This window comes from Mobula hypostoma, chromosome 5, assembly GCF_963921235.1.
Source record: "Mobula hypostoma chromosome 5, sMobHyp1.1, whole genome shotgun sequence".
Lineage (NCBI taxonomy): Eukaryota > Metazoa > Chordata > Chondrichthyes > Myliobatiformes > Myliobatidae > Mobula > Mobula hypostoma.
The window spans coordinates 134,371,892-134,394,041 of NC_086101.1; the positions used below are offsets into that span (position 1 = coordinate 134,371,892).

The window sequence follows — 22,150 nt, forward strand, 5'->3', positions numbered from 1 at the left end:
AAATGTAGCTGCAGTGATGCTGTGGGTGAGAAGAAGAAAGGGGTTTGTTTAGTTATGATGCTTTAATCTAGCCACCATCTGTATGGGACAGGGTTGATGGAGCACCTCAAAAACATTGCACTTATGTAATTAAAAATGACACAAATTAATCCGATCTGGTACACTCCAATTCCCAATAGTGATTCATATACCGAAAGCCTGAGATATCCCTATTATCAAATCCAAATATTAATTTGCTTGCAGCTCCTTTGCAGAAGCTACTCTAAATGAAAATCCAGATCAGTTCTCAGAAAAGAAGTCTGTTTTACCCATTATGCCAGTGCTAACTCTTTGTAGAGCTACCAACTGCTATTTGTCCACAGGTCAGCAAGTTTTCCCCAAACAATTATTTGTCTGGTTCCTTTTGGGCAAATATTACATTCAATTCCATTGACAGTATTTAAGAAAAACAACCATTCTTATCTCCTTTCTGTTTTTTCAGCTGTCTATTTTAAATTTCTTTCCACTGCTAGTGCAAACTGTTACCTCCGTCAAAATCTTCTATCGTTGTGAAGTCCCACATTAAATCTTTTCCCTGTAAACCTCTTCTAAGCAAGGAGACCAGTTCCAGTTTCTCCATCCTTCATACCACATCATATCACCAAACTGATCCTGAGTAGTTGCTTGGGCCAAGTAAGCCAAGGGAAGGTAGACAATGACAGTAATAGAGTTGGGGTGTGGAGGAGGCAAACAAGAGTCCAAATCTTCACGATTTCAGAAAAGAAAGTTGTAGATGCTGGATATCTGAAATAAAAATAGAAAATGCTAGAAATAGTCAGCAAGCCAGGCTGTACCTGTGGGAAAAGAAGACCCTTCACTCATCTTCTGCAGAAGGATGTTCGATTAAGAGTCTTTGAAACATTAACTCTGTTTCTTTTCCACAGATGCAGCCAGACCAGCATTTTCTATTTTTATTTCAGAGCAGTTAGTTCTTTGGTCATGTTGGTGGAAAGCAGTTCACTAAATAAATAATTTTACTATGATGTTATTCGATAAACATTATTCATTTAACAACACATCATTGATGCCTGAAATAATGCCCTCTAAAAGATTATAAATTTAAATTAGAATCAGGAAATGCTAGAAACACACAACAGGTCAGGTAGCAGCTAGAGAGAGAGAAACAAAGCTAAAGTATCAGGAGTATATTCTTTTATTGCTTCACATTTTTTCCTTTCTTCACAGTTACTTACTAACCTGAGGAGCAATTTAAGATTTTTTCTATTTATATTTTAAACTTCCTGCATTTGCAGTTTTCACTTTTGACCACTTTAAATTATGGTACACATGTATGATTACTCACAAATTAAGATCTCTCCCAGGATGTTTGGCTGGTAGGGTTTTAAACTCAGTGAAGACTGTTAAATACACAACATTTCATCCTCATGTAGTTCGTATTTGTCTTTCAGTCTGGATGTTTTCCCCATCTCTTCCTTACAGGCCCGGACTATGTCTTGTACCAAAAGAAGACTGATAGGTGGCCTGAAAGAGGAGCTTAAGATTATAGGAGACAGTAATAGAGTGCATCTTATATTCCGTCTGGGTACCCTCCTACCTGATGGCATAAATATCGATTTCTCCTTCCTGTAAACAAATTACCCCCACCCCTTCCTTTATTCCCCATTCTAACCTTTTACTTTTTCTCACCTGCCTATTACTGCACGCTGATCCCCTCCTCCATCCCTTTCTCCTATGGTCCACTCTTCTGTCCTATCAGATTCCTTCCTCTCCAATCTTTACCTTTCCCACCCACCAGGCTTCACCTATCACCTTACAGCTAACGTCTTTCATCTTTACCTATCACCTTCCAGCTTGCCTCTTTCATATTCACCTATCAGCTTCCGGCTTGCCTCTTTCCTCTCCCCTCACACTTATATTCCGGCATCTTCCCCCTTCCTCCTCAGTCCTGAAGAAGGGTCTCGGCCCGAAAAGTTGACTGTCCTATTCATTTCCATAGATGCTGCCTGACCTGCTGAATTACTCCAGCATTTTGAGTGTGTTACAGTAGACGGTGGTTGTTAATGAATTAGTATCCAGACATCTTGACTATTGATCCAGAATCCTCAGTTCAAATCACTTGAATTGAAAATTAAACCTGGCATTAAAATACTTGTAGTACAGTATCATGAAATGTGACCAAGAAACTACTGGTATCTCATAAATGTACGCCTGCTCAGAAAAGGCAAATGCATCCTTATGTCATGTGCTCACTTGTGACTAGCAATGTGATTGTCTCTTATCTGCCCTCAGTAATTGCCCTGTGACCAGATGTAAGAATTGTGCCCCAAATAGGTTCTGAGCAGTGTCTCAGAAAGGCAGCGTCCATTATTAAGGACCACCAGCACCCAGGGCATGCCCCTTTCTCACTGTTACCATCAGGTAGGAGGTACAGAAGCCTGAAGGCACACACTCATCGATTCAGAAACAGCTTCTTCCCCTCTGCCGTCCATCTGATTCCGAAATGGAAATTGAATCTTTGGACGCTACCTCACTTTTTTTAATATACAGTATTTCTGTTTTTGCACATTTTTTAATCTATTCAATATACATAATTGAGTTACTTGTTTATTTATTATTACTATTTTTATTTTTATTCTTTCTCTGCTAGATTATGTATTGAATTGAACAGCTGCTGCTAAGCTAACAAAGTTCATGTCACATGCCTGTGATAATAAACCTGATTCTGATTCTGATTCAGAGACACCTATGTCTTAGAATGAATTTGAATCAAAAAGAAAGTGAACGTGTTTCCATTTGGGATAGATGGAGCCATAACTTAATCCACCAGCTGGACATTCACAAAGAGCAGTTGCAATGTGAAATCCTTGGCATTCTGATTAGTTGAGGCATCCATGGAATTAAGGGGAAATCGTGAAAGAAAGGGGAAGCAAAGACAACCTGACTGATTGGGATAGAAGGATGCGGGTGAAGAATTGTGTCACTGATATAGACCTGCTTTGGTGGAGGGCATTCCATAAGATATAACGCTAAGGTTTCCTAAACTGTTGTGACCTAGTTTAGATGAAAGAATTTAGTCAGGTTGGCAACATGCCTCCACCAATGTTCTAATATAACTAACATGAGTATAAAGGTCCCAGGGCAGCTATTAACCAGCTCCTGCAATCTGCCAAAACACGAGAGCCTCAGTTCAGTTCACTGCACACCATTAATTTTGAGAGAGGCTTCCTCGGTTAACAGATGGCACTGGAACCTGCTTGCAGCTCTCTGTTCTGTAATGAGGGTGGGAGATAAGTATTGAATGTAAGTTGAAGAGTGGTATTCCGGGGAGGGATTAATAAGTGCAGGTGTTACATTATCCCATCTGCCTACCTCAACAGAGCTACCAGTTCTGGGTTAGGTTAATATGGGCAAATGGGAAAAAATCTGCAGGTGCTGGAAATCAGAGCAACACACACAAAATGCTGGAGGAGCTCAATAGGCCAGGCAGCATCTATGGAAAAGAGTACAGTCAATGTTTCAGGCTGAGCTGATGAAGGGTCTCGGTCCGAAATGTCGACTGTAATCTTTTCCACAGATGCTGCCGAGCCTGCTGAGTTCCTCCAGCGCTTTTTAATGTTGGCAGTGAGGTTCTGAGTCATTGTTTGTTCTCTGTTGCCCAGGAGAATCCAGGAACTCACGCTGCAACAGTTTGCATATTTGTTTTCAGGTTCTACCTTCTCTTCCAGATCTGCTTCTTGGAGAAGATTCAATGCATGACTTTTCACACATCCCACTCATTTACTCCATTAATTTGAAGTTCAGGCCCGCATCCTGAGAGGAAACAGTGACAGCCTGCGGAACTCGCCGATGAGTATGCAACCCAGCGCTGTAGCATGGATGCAGACACACCAAGAGTGGAGTTGGGGGGTGGAATTCAATGAGGAAAAACATAACTTTGATATGTCTTTTATGACCATGGTATTTTCTTGTTCATCAGGTGCTGTTCAAGTGAAGTTGCTTTTGTACAAATTTGCACAAGGCATGATCTCCAAAAGTAAATCAACATGCTAATATGTTTTAGTGAAGTTGGGCATGGAATAAGTATTGGCCTGGAAGCTGGTGATCATCATCACTCCGAATAAGTCCCACTAAGTATGTTATAGACATCTGATTTGCAGATGGAATTTCAGTTTATTGTCTCATCCAAGATCAGTGCTTCCAATATACTGAAAACCCTTGCCACTGTGGTGGTATATCCACCTAGCTGTGAAGACACTTGAGTGTGTGGAGTGGCTCTGAGAACAGGTACTGGAAAAAAGTAGTCCTGACTGAGCTACAGTTAAAACCACACTGTTACTAAACATCAGATGCACTTAATGCCACATCTTTTCCAGCACATGCCCAATGGCCCCAATAGGTTTATTAATTCAGTGTCTGGAATATCACAGACTCAAACTCCTTTTGCTTTCCTTGGTAGGTCAGAGTAGGTCCTGGTGTCTCTGTTTTAGGGAAGAGGGAATCACCTGTCATTCCAACTCACGTGTGTCCTTTCAGAATGGGGCACTATTGGGCACAGAATCTGAGTCACATGGTCTGATAAATATTCTCATCCACTAGGGAAATGATGTGGATACAGGATCAGTTTAGTAGGATGTTCCAACACCCACTCCAAAGTGAATCACAGTCATAGCAAACATTTATTTATAGGACCCAGAAATCATTGACAAAGCCACAGTTAATGCCCTTGACAGGGGTGGTGGATCCATTCCTGAACTACAGTCCCTCTCATGAAGCTGCTTGCACATTGCTATTGGGCAGGGAGTTCCAGGGTTTGATCAAATGATGACAATGATATTTCCATGTCAGGATGTTACCACAACTTGGAAGGGCACACGTTAGTGGTGGTGTTTCCATACACCTGCTGTCCATGTTCTTTTTAGTAATAGAGGTTATGGTTATGGAAATGACTCTGACCTTACGGTTGCTTCATGGGGCTGATAGTTCACCTGTCAACAAATAAGCAGAAGGGCCACGTGTGAAAGCTTGCTCTCTACTGAGTCCTTGATGTTGTCTCTGCAGCCATGAGGAATCCTCCTTTTCTTTCTTTTCCTCAAGAGCCCCGCAGGACTGGGAACAAAGTTTGCATTTTTCCTCTAAAATCCAGCAAGAAAGGTATTGATGGAAGGAGATAAGTGAGCAATGTCTCCTCAGAAATACTGTAAAGGCAAGTCCTGACTTGGACCATTGTGAGAAATATATGTTGGTTGAAAAGCTTTAATTGTTACTTTTTAGGGGCAGAGGTAAGCCACACCCATCAATCCAAAGAGTTGGTTCAATCAACTGAGTTTGACATCGCTGGGACACAACGGACTACAGTGGTGAGTCATTTCCTACCTTAATACACCAGTTGAATATCCTTATATCTCATTCCTCTGCAATGGCAATATGAGGCAAAGATGATTTACTGTGGCTTGTAGCAACTTGGTTCAACCCAAGTGATAGTAGTTGCAAATTATGAAGAACTGCAAAAGAACAGATTTGGTAGGGGATTTGGAAATCTTGCCTCAGATCAGAAAAACATTGAAAGAGTTCTGTATTAATCACTGAGACATGAAGTCTGTGGAAACTTTTCTTGCACATGAAGAAATTACAAATGAAGTCTGCAGAATTTTACTTAGGGCAAGTTATTTTGCAAATTTCAAATGAAGTAACTCAACTGCTTCAGAGTAAATGTTCTTCTTTCTGCACTACACATCTCGACACTCAGTCCATTGATTTCACCCTGCATTCAATGCCATGCCCTCATTAGTGGCATCCTTGCCTGGAGTCAGAATCCAAACCTGCCCTAGAGACTGGAGAACAAATCTAGGCTGTTGCAACCAATGGGGAACACTGCACAGTCAGTGGCACCATCAAAGTGACTCCGTCCATTCTCTTATGGTAAGTTATTGAAAAGGGCTATATTTCTGAACTGATCTGCCCATTTCAACATTGTTGCTTGGGAAAACTTGCTAGTTACATACTTTAAATAGTACTTCATTGAACTACAGGGTGGTAGAAGATACTGAGTGTTGGGCAGGTGGCCAAGTGGTTAAGGCGTTTGTCTTGTGATGTGAAGGTCGCTAGTTCGAGCCTCAGCCATGGCAGCGTGTTTGTGTCCCTGAGCAAGGCACTTAACCACATTTGCTCCAGTGTCTGTGCGAGGAGCGGCGCCCCACACAGACTTCCAATCTGCGCCTCATAAGGTATGAAAATGCCTGACACAGGCCTCTCAAGGTCTGAGTCAATGTTCCCTGCCCTCCCTCCCTCCCTCCCTCCCCAAGGTTGCAAAAGGAACTATTTAAATGCCATGTACTTGATCCAGAAAATTGAACCTTCCCTTAAAAGCTTAAAAAATAGAATAGTCAAAGATTATTTGTGGAGGGACATTTAAATTAAATCAATTTTAATATCAAGAAAATTAGAGAAATTTTCTCTAATTTTATCTAATTTCATCAGGATGGAAGATTTAACCCTCATCCTTCTTGTTTACAAAACCATAAATATTTTTGAAGAGCTTGTTTGCAGTTGCACGGCCAGGCAAAACATAAAACAATATACACAAAATGCTGGAGAAACTCAGCAGATCAGCAGCTATGGAAATGAACTCCTCATCACTCATAAGCATGAATTAGTTAAAGTTATGAAGATTTCTGATTCTGTAAATAGAGAAGAAATATTTTTGCTGGCATAAGTCAGTAATCAAAAGACTCAAATAAAAAGAATGACTGGTAAGCATTCCAGAGCTGGTGGAAGATGAGGAGAAATTCTTTTATTCCCTGAGTGGCAATACATTTGAATTCAATGCTTTGAGAGTGCTGGAAGCAGTTTCATTGGTATCTTTGAAAAGGCAACTGAATGAATAAAAAAAGCAATGTTTTGTAAAATCATGGCTAGGGGGAAAGAGCAAGGGATCTGGAGTAACTGAATAGAGCTTCTAAGGGACTCTATATGGCCATGCTGACCTGTTGGTGAACTATATGGCTGTATTTTCTACCTCAAGATATCATTCCATGTTAATAATCTTAGAAACCATCTTACTTCTGGTGTAGCACATGGAATTCACATACTTTCACAGTTTTTAGAATTGTAAAGTCATACAGCATGTAAACTGGCTCTCGGTCCTCTCTCATGCATGCCAACCGAGATGTTATCCACACTTATCCCATTTTATTTTCTAAGTTAAAGTCCAAAATAAATTTATTATCAAAGTACAAATATGTCACCATATACAACCCTGAGATTCATTTTCTTGTAGGCATTCACAGTAAATACAAAGAAACACAATAGAATCAATGAAAAAAACACACACAAGTCATACAACCAATGTGCAATAAACAACAAACTGCGCAATAAGAAAAAAACAAAATAATAATAAATAAATTCACAATATCTATCAAGAACATGAGATGAAGAGTCCTTGAAAGTAAGCCCATAGGTTGTGGGAACAATTCAATGTTGAGCTGTGTGAAGTTGAGTGAAGTCATCCCCTCTGGTTCAAGAGCCTAATTGCTGAGGGAATAATAACTGTTCCTCAAACTGGTGGTGTACGTCCTGAGACTCCTGTAGTTTCTTCCTGTTGACAGCAGTGAAAAGAAGGTATGTCCTGGATTGTGGGGTCCTTGACGATGGATGCTGCTTTCCTGCAACAACTCCCCTTATAGTTGTGCTCAGTGGTGGAGAGGGCTTTATCTGTGTTGGCTGTATCCACTATTTTTTTAGGCTTTTCCATTCAAGGGCATTGGTGTTTCCATACCAGGCTGCGATGTAACAGATCTGTTTCTGGCCCATACTGCTCTATTCCTTTCCTCTCTAAGTACCCTTCCAATCATCTTTTAAGTACTCTCATTGTACCTGCCTCTACCACTTCCCTGGTAGTTTGCTCCATATGCTCACCATTCCCTGTGTGAGAAGCTTGTCCCTCTGATCTCCAGCTTGCCCCCCCCACCCCCACAAGATCTCCAGTCTTTTATTAAAACTATGGTGCAACAAACAATCAGTGTTAAGTACTGAGCAGCCAGAGTACCACAACTCAGGAAGGAAATGTCAGTCTTCATGGGAGTATTTTTGAAATTTACCTCAAAGATACCTAGGCTCCAAGGATTAAATAACATGGTAATATTACACAAAATAGAGTTGTATACATAGATGAAAATGGTTAGAAGTTACCAAGAATTTATAAACGCTGATAGGGATTGATAGAGTCAAATAATTTCTGCTGCTTGGTGAAACCAACACAAGGGACATAGAGTAAAGTCAGGATTCATTTCCACACACAAAGGAGATTGGAAATTCAGAACTTACTTTAAATAACGATTCATGCCAGGCCAATTACCAACTTGAAAAATTAGTTAGATGTTTTTTTTTCTCTCAGAGGTACAAAGAATGTAGGAAGTGTGTGTCAGAAGGTAACAGCATTAAGATGCATGTGAAAATATAGGATCTTTACAGTCAGTGGACTGGAGAAGCCCCTTAGTGTTTATTTCCCCTCTTTCACCACCAGAGCACACTAAATCTTGCACAATAGTGCTGCTACCCTACAACTCCAGTGACCCTTGTTGGATCCTGACTTCCAGTAGAGTCAGTATGAAGGTTACTCATTCTCCCCATGATTCCCATGGTTTGCTCCCACAGTCCAAGAATGTGTAAGTTAATTGGGTGAATTGCTCCCTGATCTTGGCAATTTACTTGCAAATGTTTCATCACTGTCAGTGCACTGATAATTGTGATTTGTCCTCAGAATACTTATCAGTCAGCTGTTTGGCTGTCGTTATGGAAGCTCATCTGGGATGTGGGGAGGATATCTCATCGCTGATTGGTTGTGTGGTAAACTTCATGCATTGCAGTCAGGAATTTTGCAACCTTGGCTCATAAATAGGATTAAGGTCTACATGTCTGTTTACAGAATTGTTCATGGAAAACCAAGCTTTTAGGAATTCTTTTGCATGCCTCTTGTTCGCTTGCGCCATGACTTTCACTGATGCCCTGTCGAATTTGTGTCCCTTTTAGTCTTCATGGGTAGAGACTAGGGAGAGTTGGTCATGCCACCTTACAGCTAGTTGATGTTCACGGATCCTTGTAGACAATTTTCTCCCAGTTGGGCCAACATAGTATTTACTACAGTCCCCACATTGGATTTTGTAGACATACTTGGTCTTATCCGGTTGTAAGTTAATTGTCCACTGTAAATTACCCATAAGGTATGCAAAAGATAAAGGAATCAAGGTGTAAATATTTTAAGTGCACTTGAGTGAAAGTGTCGGGGAATTTATCAGGAGACTGGGAGTGACGGCTTTCCTCTCAAAGATTGCTTAATAAATGCAGTGGACTAAATGCTTATGTTGTAAGAATATATGATATTAAAAATGAAGGAAGCATCACAGTGCTTTTCTTTTAATAAAGCATTTGTCAAAGTATAGCCTGTTTGCAGAAAGCTACTGATAATAGACAGTTAGGTTGTAAATCAGGCATGGTTTCACTTAAGACATTAATTGGCCTACTTCTGATCCCATGTGAAATCATTTGCTTTGAATTCAATAATATTCCATTTGCTGATTAATCCAGTAAAATGAGGGGTGGATGATCCTCGATTCATGAATCTGGACCACACTTGCCAGCTGACTTGAGCATGGAAGCATACTGTCTTTCCAAAGCAAATCGCAGCTTGACCTTTTAATCTCCAAAGAGCAGCCAGCATCAGCTAATGGAATTCAAGAATAACATGGCAATCCAGTGTACTTGAGATAAGCAATAGGAAACCTCTGGGATACTAAAAATAACAGCACACATCAGTACTGCAGAGCAAAATAGGTCAAGCTGAATTCTCCTTCTCAAATCACTTCTCCAGATACCTATAGAATGGTTAATACCTAGTATTTGAGTTTTGATTAGACAACGATTGCAAGTTTTAAAAATCTTGCATTTTGCTTATGTCAAATATATATCAAATTAAATTCTTTCTGATTCTCTTATAAAGCATTAATAATCTCTGCAGTTTGAAGTTCTGACCCAATGTTATTCATGTGTGAACAATGGTCTAGTTTTTAAAAAATCATTCCCAGGAGATGAACTTCAATGACAAAGCCAGCATCTATTGCTTGTTCCTAAGTTCCCTCTTCAGTGACTGTTACATAGAAACATAGAAAATAGATGCAGGAGTAGGCCATTCGGCCCTTCGAGCCTGCACCGCCATTTATTATGATCATGGCTGATCATCCAACTCAGAACCCTGCACCAGCCTTCCCTCCATACCCTCTGATCCCCGTAGCCACAAGGGCCATATCTAACTCCCTCTTAAATATAGCCAATGAACTGGCCTCAACTGTTTCCTGTGGCAGAGAATTCCACAGATTCACCACTCTCTGTGTGAAGAAGTTTTTCCTAATCTCAGTCCTAAAAGGCTTCCCCTTTATCCTCAAACCATGACCCCTCGTTCTGGACTTCCCCAACATCGGGAACAATCTTCCTGCATCTAGCCTGTCCAATCCCTTCAGGATTTTATACGTTCCAATCAGATCCCCCCTCAATCTTCTAAATTCCAACGAGTACAAGCCTAGTTCATCCAGTCTTTCTTCATATGAAAGTCCTGCCATCCCAGAAATCAATCTGGTGAACCTTCTTTGTACTCCCTCTATGACAAGGATGTCTTTCCTCAGATTAGGGGACCAAAACTGCACACAATACTCCAGGTGTGGTCTCACCAAGGCCTTGTTCAACAGCAGTAGTACCTCCCTGCTCCTGTACTCGAATCCTCTCGCTATAAATGCCAGCATACCATTCGCCTTTTTCACCGCCTGCTGTACCTGCATGCCCACTTTCAATGACTGGTGTATAATGACACCCAGGTCTCGTTGCACCTCCCCTTTTCCTAATCGGCCACCATTCAGATAATAATCTGTTTTCCTATTTTTGCCACCAAAATGGATAACTTCACATTTATCCACATTAAACTGCATCTGCCATGAATTTGCCCACTCACCCAACCTATCCAAGTCACCCTGCATCCTCTTAGCATCCTCCTCACAGCTAACACTGCCACCCAGCTTCGTGTCATCTGCAAACTTGGAGATGCTGCATTTAATTCCCTCATCCAAGTCATTAATATATATTGTAAACAACTGGGGTCCCAGCACTGAGCCTTGCGGTACCCCACTAGTCACTGCCCGCCATTCTGAAAAGGTCCCGTTTATTCCCACTCTTTGCTTCCTGTCTGCTAACCAATTCTCTATCCACATCAATACCTTACCCCCAATATCGTGTGCTTTAAGTTTGCACACTAATCTCCTGTGTGGGACCTTGTCAAAAGCCTTTTGAAAATCCAAATATACCACATCCACTGGTTCTCCCCTATCCACTCTACTAGTTACATCCTCAAAAAATTCTATGAGATTTGTCAGACATGATTTTCCTTTCACAAATCCATGCTGACTTTGTCCGATGATTTCACCGCTTTCCAAATGTGCTGTTATCACATCTTTGATAACTGACTCCAGCAGTTTCCCCACCACCGACGTTAGGCTAACCGGTCTATAATTCCCCGGTTTCTCTCTCGCGCCTTTTTTAAAAAGTGGGGTTACATTAGCCATCCTCCAATACTCAGGAACTAGTCCAGAATCTAACGAGTTTTGAAAAATTATCACTAATGCAGCCACTATTTCTTGGGCTACTCCCTTAAGCACTCTGGGATGCAGACCATCTGGCCCTGGGGATTTATCTGCCTTTAATCCCTTCAATTTAGCTAACACTACTTCCCTACTAACATGTATTTCGCTCAGTTCCTCCATCTTACTGGACCCTCTGTCCCCTACTATTTCTGGAAGATTATTTATGTCCTCCTTAGTGAAGACAGAACCAAAGTAATTATTCAATTGGTCTGCCATGTCCTTGCTCCCCATAATCAATTCACCTGTTTCTGTCTGTAGGGGACCTACATTTGTCTTTACCAGTCTTTTCCTTTTTACGTATCTATAAAAGCTTTTACAGTCAGTTTTTATGTTCCCTGCCAGTTTTCTCTCATAATCTTTTTTCCCCTTCCTAATTAAGCCCTTTGGCCTCCTCTGCTGAACTCTGAATTTCTCCCAGTCCTCAGGTGAGCCACTTTTTCTGGCTAATATGTATGCTTCTTCTTTGGAATTGATACTATCCCTAATTTCTCTTGTCAGCCACGGGTGCACTACCTTCCTTGATTTATTCTTTTGCCAAACTGGGATGAACAATTGTTGTAGTTCATCCATGCAATCTTTAAATGCTTGCCATTGCATATCCACCGTCAATCCTTTAAGTGTCATTTGCCAGTCTATCTTAGCTAATTCATGTCTCATACCTTCAAAGTTACCCCTCTTTAAGTTCAGAACCTTTGTTTCTGAATTAACTATGTCACTCTCCATCTTAATGAAGAATTCCACCATATTATGGTCACTCTTACCCAAGGGGCCTCTCATGACAAGATTGCTAATTAACCCTTCCTCATTGCTCAAAACCTACTGTAGAATAGCCTGCTCTCTAGTTGGTTCCTCGACATGTTGGTTCAAAAACCAATCCCGCATACATTCCAAGAAATCCTCTTCCTCAGCACCCAATCTACATGTAGATTGAAGTCACCCATTATAACTGCTGTTCCTTTATTGCACACAGTTCTAATTTCCTGTTTAATACCATCCCCGACCTCACTACTACTGTTAGGTGGCCTGTACACAACTCCCACCAGCGTTTTCTTTCCCTTAGTGTTATGCAGCTCTACCCATATCGATTCCACATCTTCCCGGCTTATGTCCTTCCTTTCTATTGTGTTAATCTCCTCTCTAACCAGCAATGCTACCCCACCTCCTTTTCTTTCATGTCTATCCCTCCTGAATATTGAATATCCCTGAACGTTGAGCTCCCATCCTTGGTCACCCTGGAGCCATGTCTCTGTGATCCCAACTATATCATAATCATTAATAACAATCTGCACTTTCAATTCATCCACCTTATTACGAACTGTTGTCCACAAAGTGAAGGCCCTCTCACACTGCAGTTAGTTCGGAGGTTCCAGGACTTGAACCCAGCAATATCTTGGAATAACATTACTTTTAGACCAGTGTGATGTGTGATTTGAATGGAAACTTGCAGGAGGTGGGTTCCCACTAATTTCCTGCCCTTGTATTTGTAAATAGTGAAGTTCCTGGGGATACTGATCGTGGTTTGCTGTTGACCTTACTCAACTGCCCCATTCATTAGAAATTATAAGATCATCAGATGTAGGTGCAGGAGAAGATTGTTGGGTCTTGTAGGTCTTCTCTGCCGTTCAACAAGATAACGGGTAATCAAAAGCCTGCATTGCCGCCCTATCCTTCATATCCCTTGATTCCTTTGTCAATCTTTGCTTTGAATGTCATCAATGATTGAGTGCTCACACCTTCCATGTGAGGACATTTCTCACCTTTCTCACTCCTAAGTGGCCTGCTCTTTACAATTCAGCCTCGAGTTATGGCAGGGTTCTCTTCCTGTGAGCTCTTTATAACTCAAACAGTTCACAAGTCAGAAATGCAGCTGCAAACCGAGTTTCTAGTTGGCAGAAGATGCCTGCGGCTATACAGCAGCTGCCAAATCTATCCCAGTGATTTCCCAAATGCTTTTTAGCAGGTAGGGGCTGTACGGAAGTCAGACATTAGTAAGCTGGGGAGGACCTGTATTCTGTGAATGTTATTCTAAATTTCTTCCCCAGGGAAAGCATCTTCCACCCCTGTTGAGTTTAATATGTTGCAATATGTTGTCACCTCTCTTTCTTCCAAACTCTAAAGAATAGAAGCTAACTCAATATCTCCTCATTGAGAACAATATTCTAGACAAGTTTAAGCAGGTTTTAGAGCAACCACAACACAGAGATGGCCCTTAGCAAAATTGTCAGCAACCTTGGGCCCAGCATAGATCCTTGACACAATTGACCACAACATTATCCTAGGTCACCTTGACAGCTGGGGTGGCCTCTCTGGTAATGCCTTTAATTGGTTTCACTCATATAAGAAAATTTTTTGTCTGTCTTGGAAACCAATTTTCCAAGAAACATGATGTATCTTTTAGGGTTGCTCTGGGAAGTGGTCTTGGTCCCCTACTCTTCTCCTTATAAATGCTCCCCTTAGGAGACATCAGTAGAGAACATAAACTCGATTTCCACAGTTATACAGATGACACACAATTGTATATCTCAGGTAAGCCTGATGATGATAACATTCTATCTTCTCAGACTTCTGGTGTGGCTGCAATAAACAATTGGATGAGCAATAATTTCTTAAAACTAAGTGAAGATAAAACTGAAATACTTTTGGTTGGTCCCAAAGCCAAAAGAGATAAATTTCTTGATAACTCACAGTCACCACCATGGGTTCTTCAGTAAGGAACATCATTTAAAGATATTTTTAAAATCTGTCGATCCTCAGAAGTGACAGACTCCATTCAGCAAACACGGGTCACAAGTGCAGTACCTCTTTAAGAAAACAGAAGTGTGGAAGGCGTGCTGGGCTACAGGTACAATTGAAATGCAGAGGCCTTAGACCCTCAGCACCCCCACCCCCCACCCCCACCCAGCTCCCAACTATCCTGCTGGCAAAAGTACAGTCTCTGGAAAATAAAATTGAAAACCTCAGTGCAAGATTGCAGTACCAGAGGGACATCAGGGACATCAATCCCCATCTATAAATTTGCCAATGACACAAGTACTGTTAGCAGAATTTCAGATGGTAGCGAGGAGGCATATGGAAGTGGGATAGGCCAGCTGGTTCAATGGTGTCGGAACAACAACCTTGCACTCAATGTCAATAAGACCGAGGAATTGATTGTGGACCTCGGGAAGGGGAAGTCGAGGGATCACACACCAGTCCTCAACAAGGGATCAGCAGTAGAAAGGATGAGCTGTTTCAAGTTCCTGGGTGTCAACATATTTGAAGATCTATCCTGTGCCCAATATATTGATGCAATTACAAAGAAGGCACGACAGCGGTTTCATTAGGTTTTTGAGGAGACTTGGTATGTCACCAAAGACTCCCACAAATTTCTACAGATGTACCATGGAAAGCATTCTAACTGGTTGCATCACAGTCTGGTATGGAGGAGCCACCTACACCGGGTCAGAAAATGCTGCAGAAAGTTGCAACCTCAGCTAGTTCCATCATGGGCACCAGTTTCCCCAGCATCGAGGACATTTTCAAATGGCAATGCCTCAAAAAGGCAGCATCCACCATTAAGGACCCTCATCACCCAGGACATGAGCTCTTCTCATTGCTACCATGAAGAAGAAGGTACAGGAGCCTGAAGACACACTCTCATTTTAGGAACCGATTTCTGACTGGATGGTGAATCCATCTACCCCACCTCACTATTTTACTTTTTTATTATGTATGGAAATGTACTGCTGCCACAAAAAAAAATATTTCACAACATATGCCAGTGATATTAAACCTAATTATGATTCTGATTCTAAATCAAAAGTAACAAGCCTGGGTGTTATCCTTGATTCAGATTTGAATTTTAAATCCCTCATTAAGAAAGTGACCAGAGCAGCAGTTCGACTCTTAAGGAATATTGCAAAGGTACGTCCATTTGTCATTTAATGATGCTGAAAAACTAATTCATGTCTTTATATTGAATAGACTAGATTACTACAATGCATTTTTTACTGGCCTTCCAAAGCAATCAATTGGCAAACTTCAACTCATTCAGAATGCCACTGCTAGACTTTTAACTAAAACCAGGATGAGGGAGCATATCACTCCTGTCTTAGCTACTCTGCGTTGGTTTCCTGTATCTTTTAGAATTAAGTTTAAAGTTCTCTTACTTGTTTTTAAAGCTTTCAATGGTCTGAGGCCAGAGTCCACCACAGAATCACTTTTGTTTCATAATCCCCCTCGAGCGCTCAGGTCTTCATCTGCCAGTCTCTTAAATTTAAACAATCTTCCTCTAAAGAAACTTGGCAGGACAACATTTTTTGAACTGCACTCCTAAACTGTGGAATTCAAAGGCTAAAATTATAAGGAATGCAGACTCATTGACAATTTTAACTGCCAGCTCAAAACCTTCTTATTGAACCTTGCTTTTAACTATCATCTTTTTGTCTTTTATTTTCATATTTTCATTTTATCCCATTGTAAAACACTTTGAACCGCATCATCTATAAGAAAAGTGCTCCATTAGTAAGTTATTATTATTTTAGAGCAAACCCACCATTTCGGTAACCACTCTATTGAACAATCACAGCATTTCCTCTATTGCAGGTATATGTACGTTCTCTTTTTTAAAGTCAGGAGACCAAAACTATAAACAATATTTCAGAGGTGGTCTCAGCAAGGGCCTATATAATGATGGAAAGAAACCTTTGCTCTCATACATCTTGTAATAAAGACCAACATGAGAGATTGGGAAATGTTGATGTTCAAAAGAGCCTCCAGCAACTTTAAGGAAACTTGTCTCAAGAACAAAGGAACCAGTAAAGACAACTGACAAAAGCAATGTGATGTATAGGATCACACATGGAGACTGCAACAAGAGCTACATCAGCACCCAGACAGGGTGTAAACTCTCAGCTCATTCACAGAAACACAAACTAACAGTACAGAGACATGATCCACTGTCGCTAATCTTGGCACATGAAGATCAAGAAGGACTCCACCTTAACTGGGACACCGCAGGGTTTCTTGCACAGACAAACACAAAGCAGGCATGAGAATTCTTAGAAGTGTGGTTCTCTTCTGATAACTCCTTAAACAAATATATCGAGATAGATACCATCTATGAACCCCTAAGAGCCAAAGAAATGCAAACCAATGGAATTCAAAGGCCAACCAAAGAGGTAGCCAATTAGGATCAAGGCAAGCGAACAGGGGGCTATATAACCATGAGCACTCCCAGAGAGAAACACCAACAACTGCACACTGAGGATATCACCTCGAATGGTGATGAAATGGCTGCAAGCTAAATGCCAAGTTCGGTGAACACCACAACATCAAAAGACCAACATCTCATTTGTCTTCCAAATTACCTGCTGTACCTGCATGTTAGCCTACAGTGACTTGTGTACAGGATACACCGGCTCTTTTGAACATAGACTTCCCCAATCTCTCATAATGCAAAATATATTCAGTATTTCTTCTTTCATGACCAAGATGGATAACTTCACATTATCCCATGTTGTTCCTTTCTGAAATATTATTGCCCATTCACTAAGCTTGTCTACAGTCTCTTGGAATGTCCTTGCATTTTCATCAGTATTAACAAAGTGTATCATCAGCAAGCTTGGGGAATGCTACATGAATAGTTAGGGCCAAAGCGCTGATCCCTGTGGTAGCCCACTTATCACAGCCTGGCAGACTGAGGAGGTTCTATTGATTCATACATTGTTCCCTTAAGAGTTTGCCAAACTCTTATCTTACCAACTTCCATGTGCTCTGAGCTTGCTCAGCCTGCTTCAGTGTACCTTACAAAGATCCAAATACAAACATACATTACCAGTGTACTGCGTACAACCTTAAAGAATTTCAATAGATTACTCAAACATGAATCCCCTTTCATATACTGAATCTACACATTATCTTCTAAATAGCTTCATTTCCCATTATTTATGACTGAGCACAGTCTTTGGCAACTTCAGGTGTGAAGCTAACAGGTAACTAATTCCTTGCGTTCTGTTTCATATCTTGCTTGTGCGTTAAAATATCCCAATTTTCTAAAATGCAGTGAAAAGATTTTATAAAGCATTCAAGATATTTGGTTTATTTTTTTCCAACCTAACTCTTAAGTGTCAGAGTTAGCCATCTATGCTGTGAAGGCGAAGCAGCATTGCAGAAGTAGGAAGAGGAAATTGCCACTGAGCCATTCAATTCTGTTCCAGCATTCAGTGGTCATAGTTGATTTACATTTTAACTCCATAAACCTGACTCTTATCCATAGCCCTTTGACCCTTATTCAGCTCATATCCCTTGCCTTTGCCGACTGACAGGCATATCCCTAATCTTCCGTGCAGAGGTCTCTTGTTTTTAGTGGAGTACTGGCCCTCTCTCCCCCTTATGTTGTCTTGATCTCTGTGCACCAGTTTTCAGCACTTGAGAAAGTTGGGGCACTGTGATCACCAGGCTAGTTTTTAGTGGCTTTAGGTGACCCTGCTGGGGTTTTGGCAAGTGGCGATGACCAGGTGCGTGTATAAAGTGTTGGCAAACAAAACCTACTGCAGCTGCTCCTTGCTTCCCTTCCAAAGGGATCCAGACATAATAGAAAGAACAGCCTGGTGCTATAAATGCAAGGGAATGTAATATTACAGTTGGAAGGTTTGCATTATTACGGCCACAGATTTTAGTGCTGAACATTGTTTTCACTGCACTTCAATCATCGTGCAAATGATCATTCAGATCATAAAGGTTTGTTTATTAAATTATATCTGTTTTGGAAATAAACTCTTAAAAATGTAATAAAGTATTGTAAAATGAGAAGCATAATTACAATGTTCTGTTGTCATAAAAAGTCATAGAGTTATAGAGCACACCTTTAGCCCTATTCATCCATGCCTTCCTGAGCTAGTCCCATTGTGTTTGGCCCATAAGCCTCTAAAACTTTCCTATCCATAAACATATGTTTTAACTGTTGTAATTACACCCAACTCTACCATTTACTCTGGCAGTTTGTTCCATTACCTCTGTGTGAAAGCAAGCTCCTTAAATCTTTTCATTCTCACCTCAAACCTCTGCCCTGGGGGAATAAAAGCTGTGACTATCCAACTTCCTATGGCCGTCACGATTTCATAAATCTCTTTATGTTCATTCCTCAGCTCCAGAGATGACAGTCCCAGCCTATCCAGTTTCTCCTTACAATGCAAGCCTTGCATTCCTGGCAAAATCCCTGTGAGCCTTTCCCACATGCTCTCTGGCTTAATCATATCCTTTCTATAGGAGGGCAAACACATCCAGAGCTGCTCCCAATCTTTTCTTTCTTTCTCACTCTCTCTCTCTCTTTCTTTCTCTCCCTCGCTCTCTCTTTCTCTTTATATATCTTACCAGTAGACACAATCTGTGCAGAATGGTGATAATATCTCCTCCTCGCAGACGATCAACACTGGTGCACCTCAGGGGTGTGTGCTTCGCCCACTGCTCTACTCTCCCTATACCCATGACTGTGTGGCTAGGCATAGCTCAAATACCATCTACAAATTTGCTGATGATACAACCATTGTAGGTAGAATCTCAGATGGAGATGAGAGGGTATACAGGAGCAAAATATACCGACTAGTGGAATGGAGTCACAGCAACAACCTTGCATTCAACATCAGTGAGACGAAAGAGATGATTGTGGTCTTCAGGAAGGGTAAGATTAAGGAACAAATACCAATCCTCATGGAGGGATCAAAAGTGGAGAGAGTGAGCAGTTTCAAGTTCCTGGGTGTCAAGATCTCAGAGGATCTAACCTGGTCCCAACATATCGATGCAGCTATAAAGAAGGCAAGACAGCGACTATACTTCATTAGGAGTTTGAAGAGATTTTGTATGTCAACAAAAACACTCAAAACCTTCTGTAGATGCACCATGGAGAGCATTCTGACAGGCTGCATCACTGTCTGGTATGGTGGGGTGGCGGGGGGGAACTACTGCACAGGAACGAAAGAAGCTGCAGACGGTTGTAAATTTAGTCGGCTCTATCTTGGGTACTAGCCTACAAAGTACCCAGGACAACCTCAAGGAGCGGTGTCTCAGAAAGGCAGCATCCATTATTAAGGACATCCAACACCCAGGGTATGCCCTTTTCTCACTGTTACCATCAGGTAGGAGGTACAGAAGCCTGAAGGCACACTCTCAGTGATTCAGGAACTGCTTCTTCCCCTCTGCCATCCGATTCCTAAATGGACATTGAACCCATGAACATTACCTCACTTTTTAAAATAGATATTATTTCTTTTTTGCATGATTTTTAATTTATTCAATATATGTATACAGTAATACATATTTATTTATTTATTATTATTATTTTCTTCTATATTATGTATTATATTGAACTGCTGCTGCTGTTAACAAATTTCACGACACATGCCAGCGATAATAAACCCGATTCTGATTCTGATTCTGACATATAGCGAGAGGGAAAGTGGATTCAGTTAATTAGACCACCAGTTAATAGGTGCAGCCATTTATTTGGGACAACTCTTAAGAACAAAAGCTAATTGAGAAAAATGCCACAATTCCCATCATTTATTTACGACACTATGCCACTTAGTTGGGGCAGGAAACTGTTTTGAACATGTTCTAACTAGCGTCAGTCACACGCATTGTGTAGCCATTAGACGCTACACCATGTTTGGAGCAACCAGTTTTTAAATAGCGTCAGCTGTGTACGTTTGTCTTCAAAAACTAGATGGGAAATAAGCAGTTAGATGATTCCAAACTCTTTTGCTTACTGTGGTTTCAAGCATTTAGGCTTCCAGAAATAGCTGGGAGTGAAAAAGAAATGATTTCACTACTTCAGCAAGTCAAGAACTACAAAGAATTTGAAGGTATTGACAATCATCTTGAATATTACAATGAAAATGAAGATTTTGGAGGATGAAATCATGATAGAATTGTATGAAAGCAATCCATTACCTGAACTAGGTGTCTGCGTTGATTTTGTTCATTACATACACTGGATGAATTCCTCTGTTGATGGCCAATAGGAATTAAGGCTGTTCCAGCTCTCTCGTGTGCTATTTTGACACATCCTGTATCCTGATCAATAATCATCAAAGTGACAAAACCCCAATCATAATAATGACCAAATATTGGTTTACTCTTGTTGATTGCATGATAATTATTGATCAGGATGCCTGATGCATCAAAACAGCACACGAGAGAGCTGAGAGAACATCGGTTTAGTCAGCACTCTCTCAGTCCTGCAATGGAGTGCCAGGATCTCTGGAACAAGGCTTAAACCCAGAACACGACTGGGAGGTGAGAGTGGTACTGACTGAGATGCAGTTGAACAACATGGCAGAATTTGGCAAAAGTTGTTGAGACAAAAAAAATGTTAGGAGTCATTGCAGTCACACCTTGATACTAAAGTGACCTAACACTTGAAACCAATAAAATGTGTGTTTGAATTGACATCAATTTATTGGTGCATGACTTTCCATCAAAATTCAAGCTTTGCTTGTTAGGCTTTTCTCCCTGAATATTTGAAATGAATTTTGACTGTGGGTCTAAACTTCTGGGTTTGTCTAAACTAAGAACCTAATTTATGTTTTATTGTATCTGGTGTAATGAGAAGAGATAGAGATAGATTGTATCACAAACAAGAGAAAATCTGCAGATGCTGGAAATCCAAAACAACACAGACAAAATGATGGAGGAACTCAGCAGGTCAGGCAGCATCTATGGAAAAGAGTAAACAGTTGACATTTCCGGCCGAGACCCTTCATCAGGACTGGAAAGAAAGAAGAGAAGTCAGAGTAAGAAGGTGGAGGGTAGGGGAGAGAGAAGTACAAGGTGGTAGGTGATAGGTGAAACCAGGAGAGGGGGAGAGGGTGAGGTAAAGAGCTGGAAATTCAATTGGTGAAAGAGATAAAGGGCTGGAAAAGGGGAATCTGACAGGAGAGGATAGAAGGCCATGGAAGAAAGAGAAGGGGGAGGAGCACTAGAGCGTGGTGATGGGCAGATAAGGAGATAACTTAAGCAAACAAAACAGGAATGGGGAATGCTGAAGGAGAGGAGGGCGGCCATTACTGGAAGTTCGAGAAATCAATGTTCATGCCATCAGATTGGAGGCTACCCAAATGGAATATGAGGTAATGTTCCTCCAACCTAAGTCTGGCCTCATCGTGGCAGTAGAGGGGGCCACGGACTGACATGTCAAAACAAGAATGGAAGGTAGAATTGAAATGGGTGGCTATCGGGAGATCCTATACTTTCTTGCAGACGGAGCATAGGTGCTCAGCGAAGCGGTCTCCCAATCTACGTTGGGTCTCACCGATATACAGGAGGCCACACCGGGAGCACCGGATACAGTATATGATCCCAACAGACTGGCCGGTGAACTGTTGCCTCACCTGGAAGTACTATTAAGGGCCCTGAACGGTAGTGAGGGAGGAGATGTACGGGTAGCCATGGTCCTTGTTCTGCTTGCAAGGATAAGAACCAGGAGAGAGGTC

The 22,150-nt window shown here is 41.2% G+C and overlaps 1 protein-coding gene across 3 annotated transcripts in view; it reads left to right on the forward strand.

Moving 5' to 3' along the window:
• Positions 1-22,150, forward strand: part of si:ch211-12e13.12 (PALM2-AKAP2 fusion protein) — a 392,124-nt gene that overhangs the window by 177,908 nt on the left and 192,066 nt on the right. For all 3 annotated transcript variants that reach the window (XM_063048937.1, XM_063048940.1, XM_063048938.1), the window contains one exon: positions 5,272-5,357. In XM_063048937.1, the coding sequence (XP_062905007.1) occupies positions 5,272-5,357 (86 nt within the window). The remainder of the gene's footprint in view (positions 1-5,271; positions 5,358-22,150) is intronic.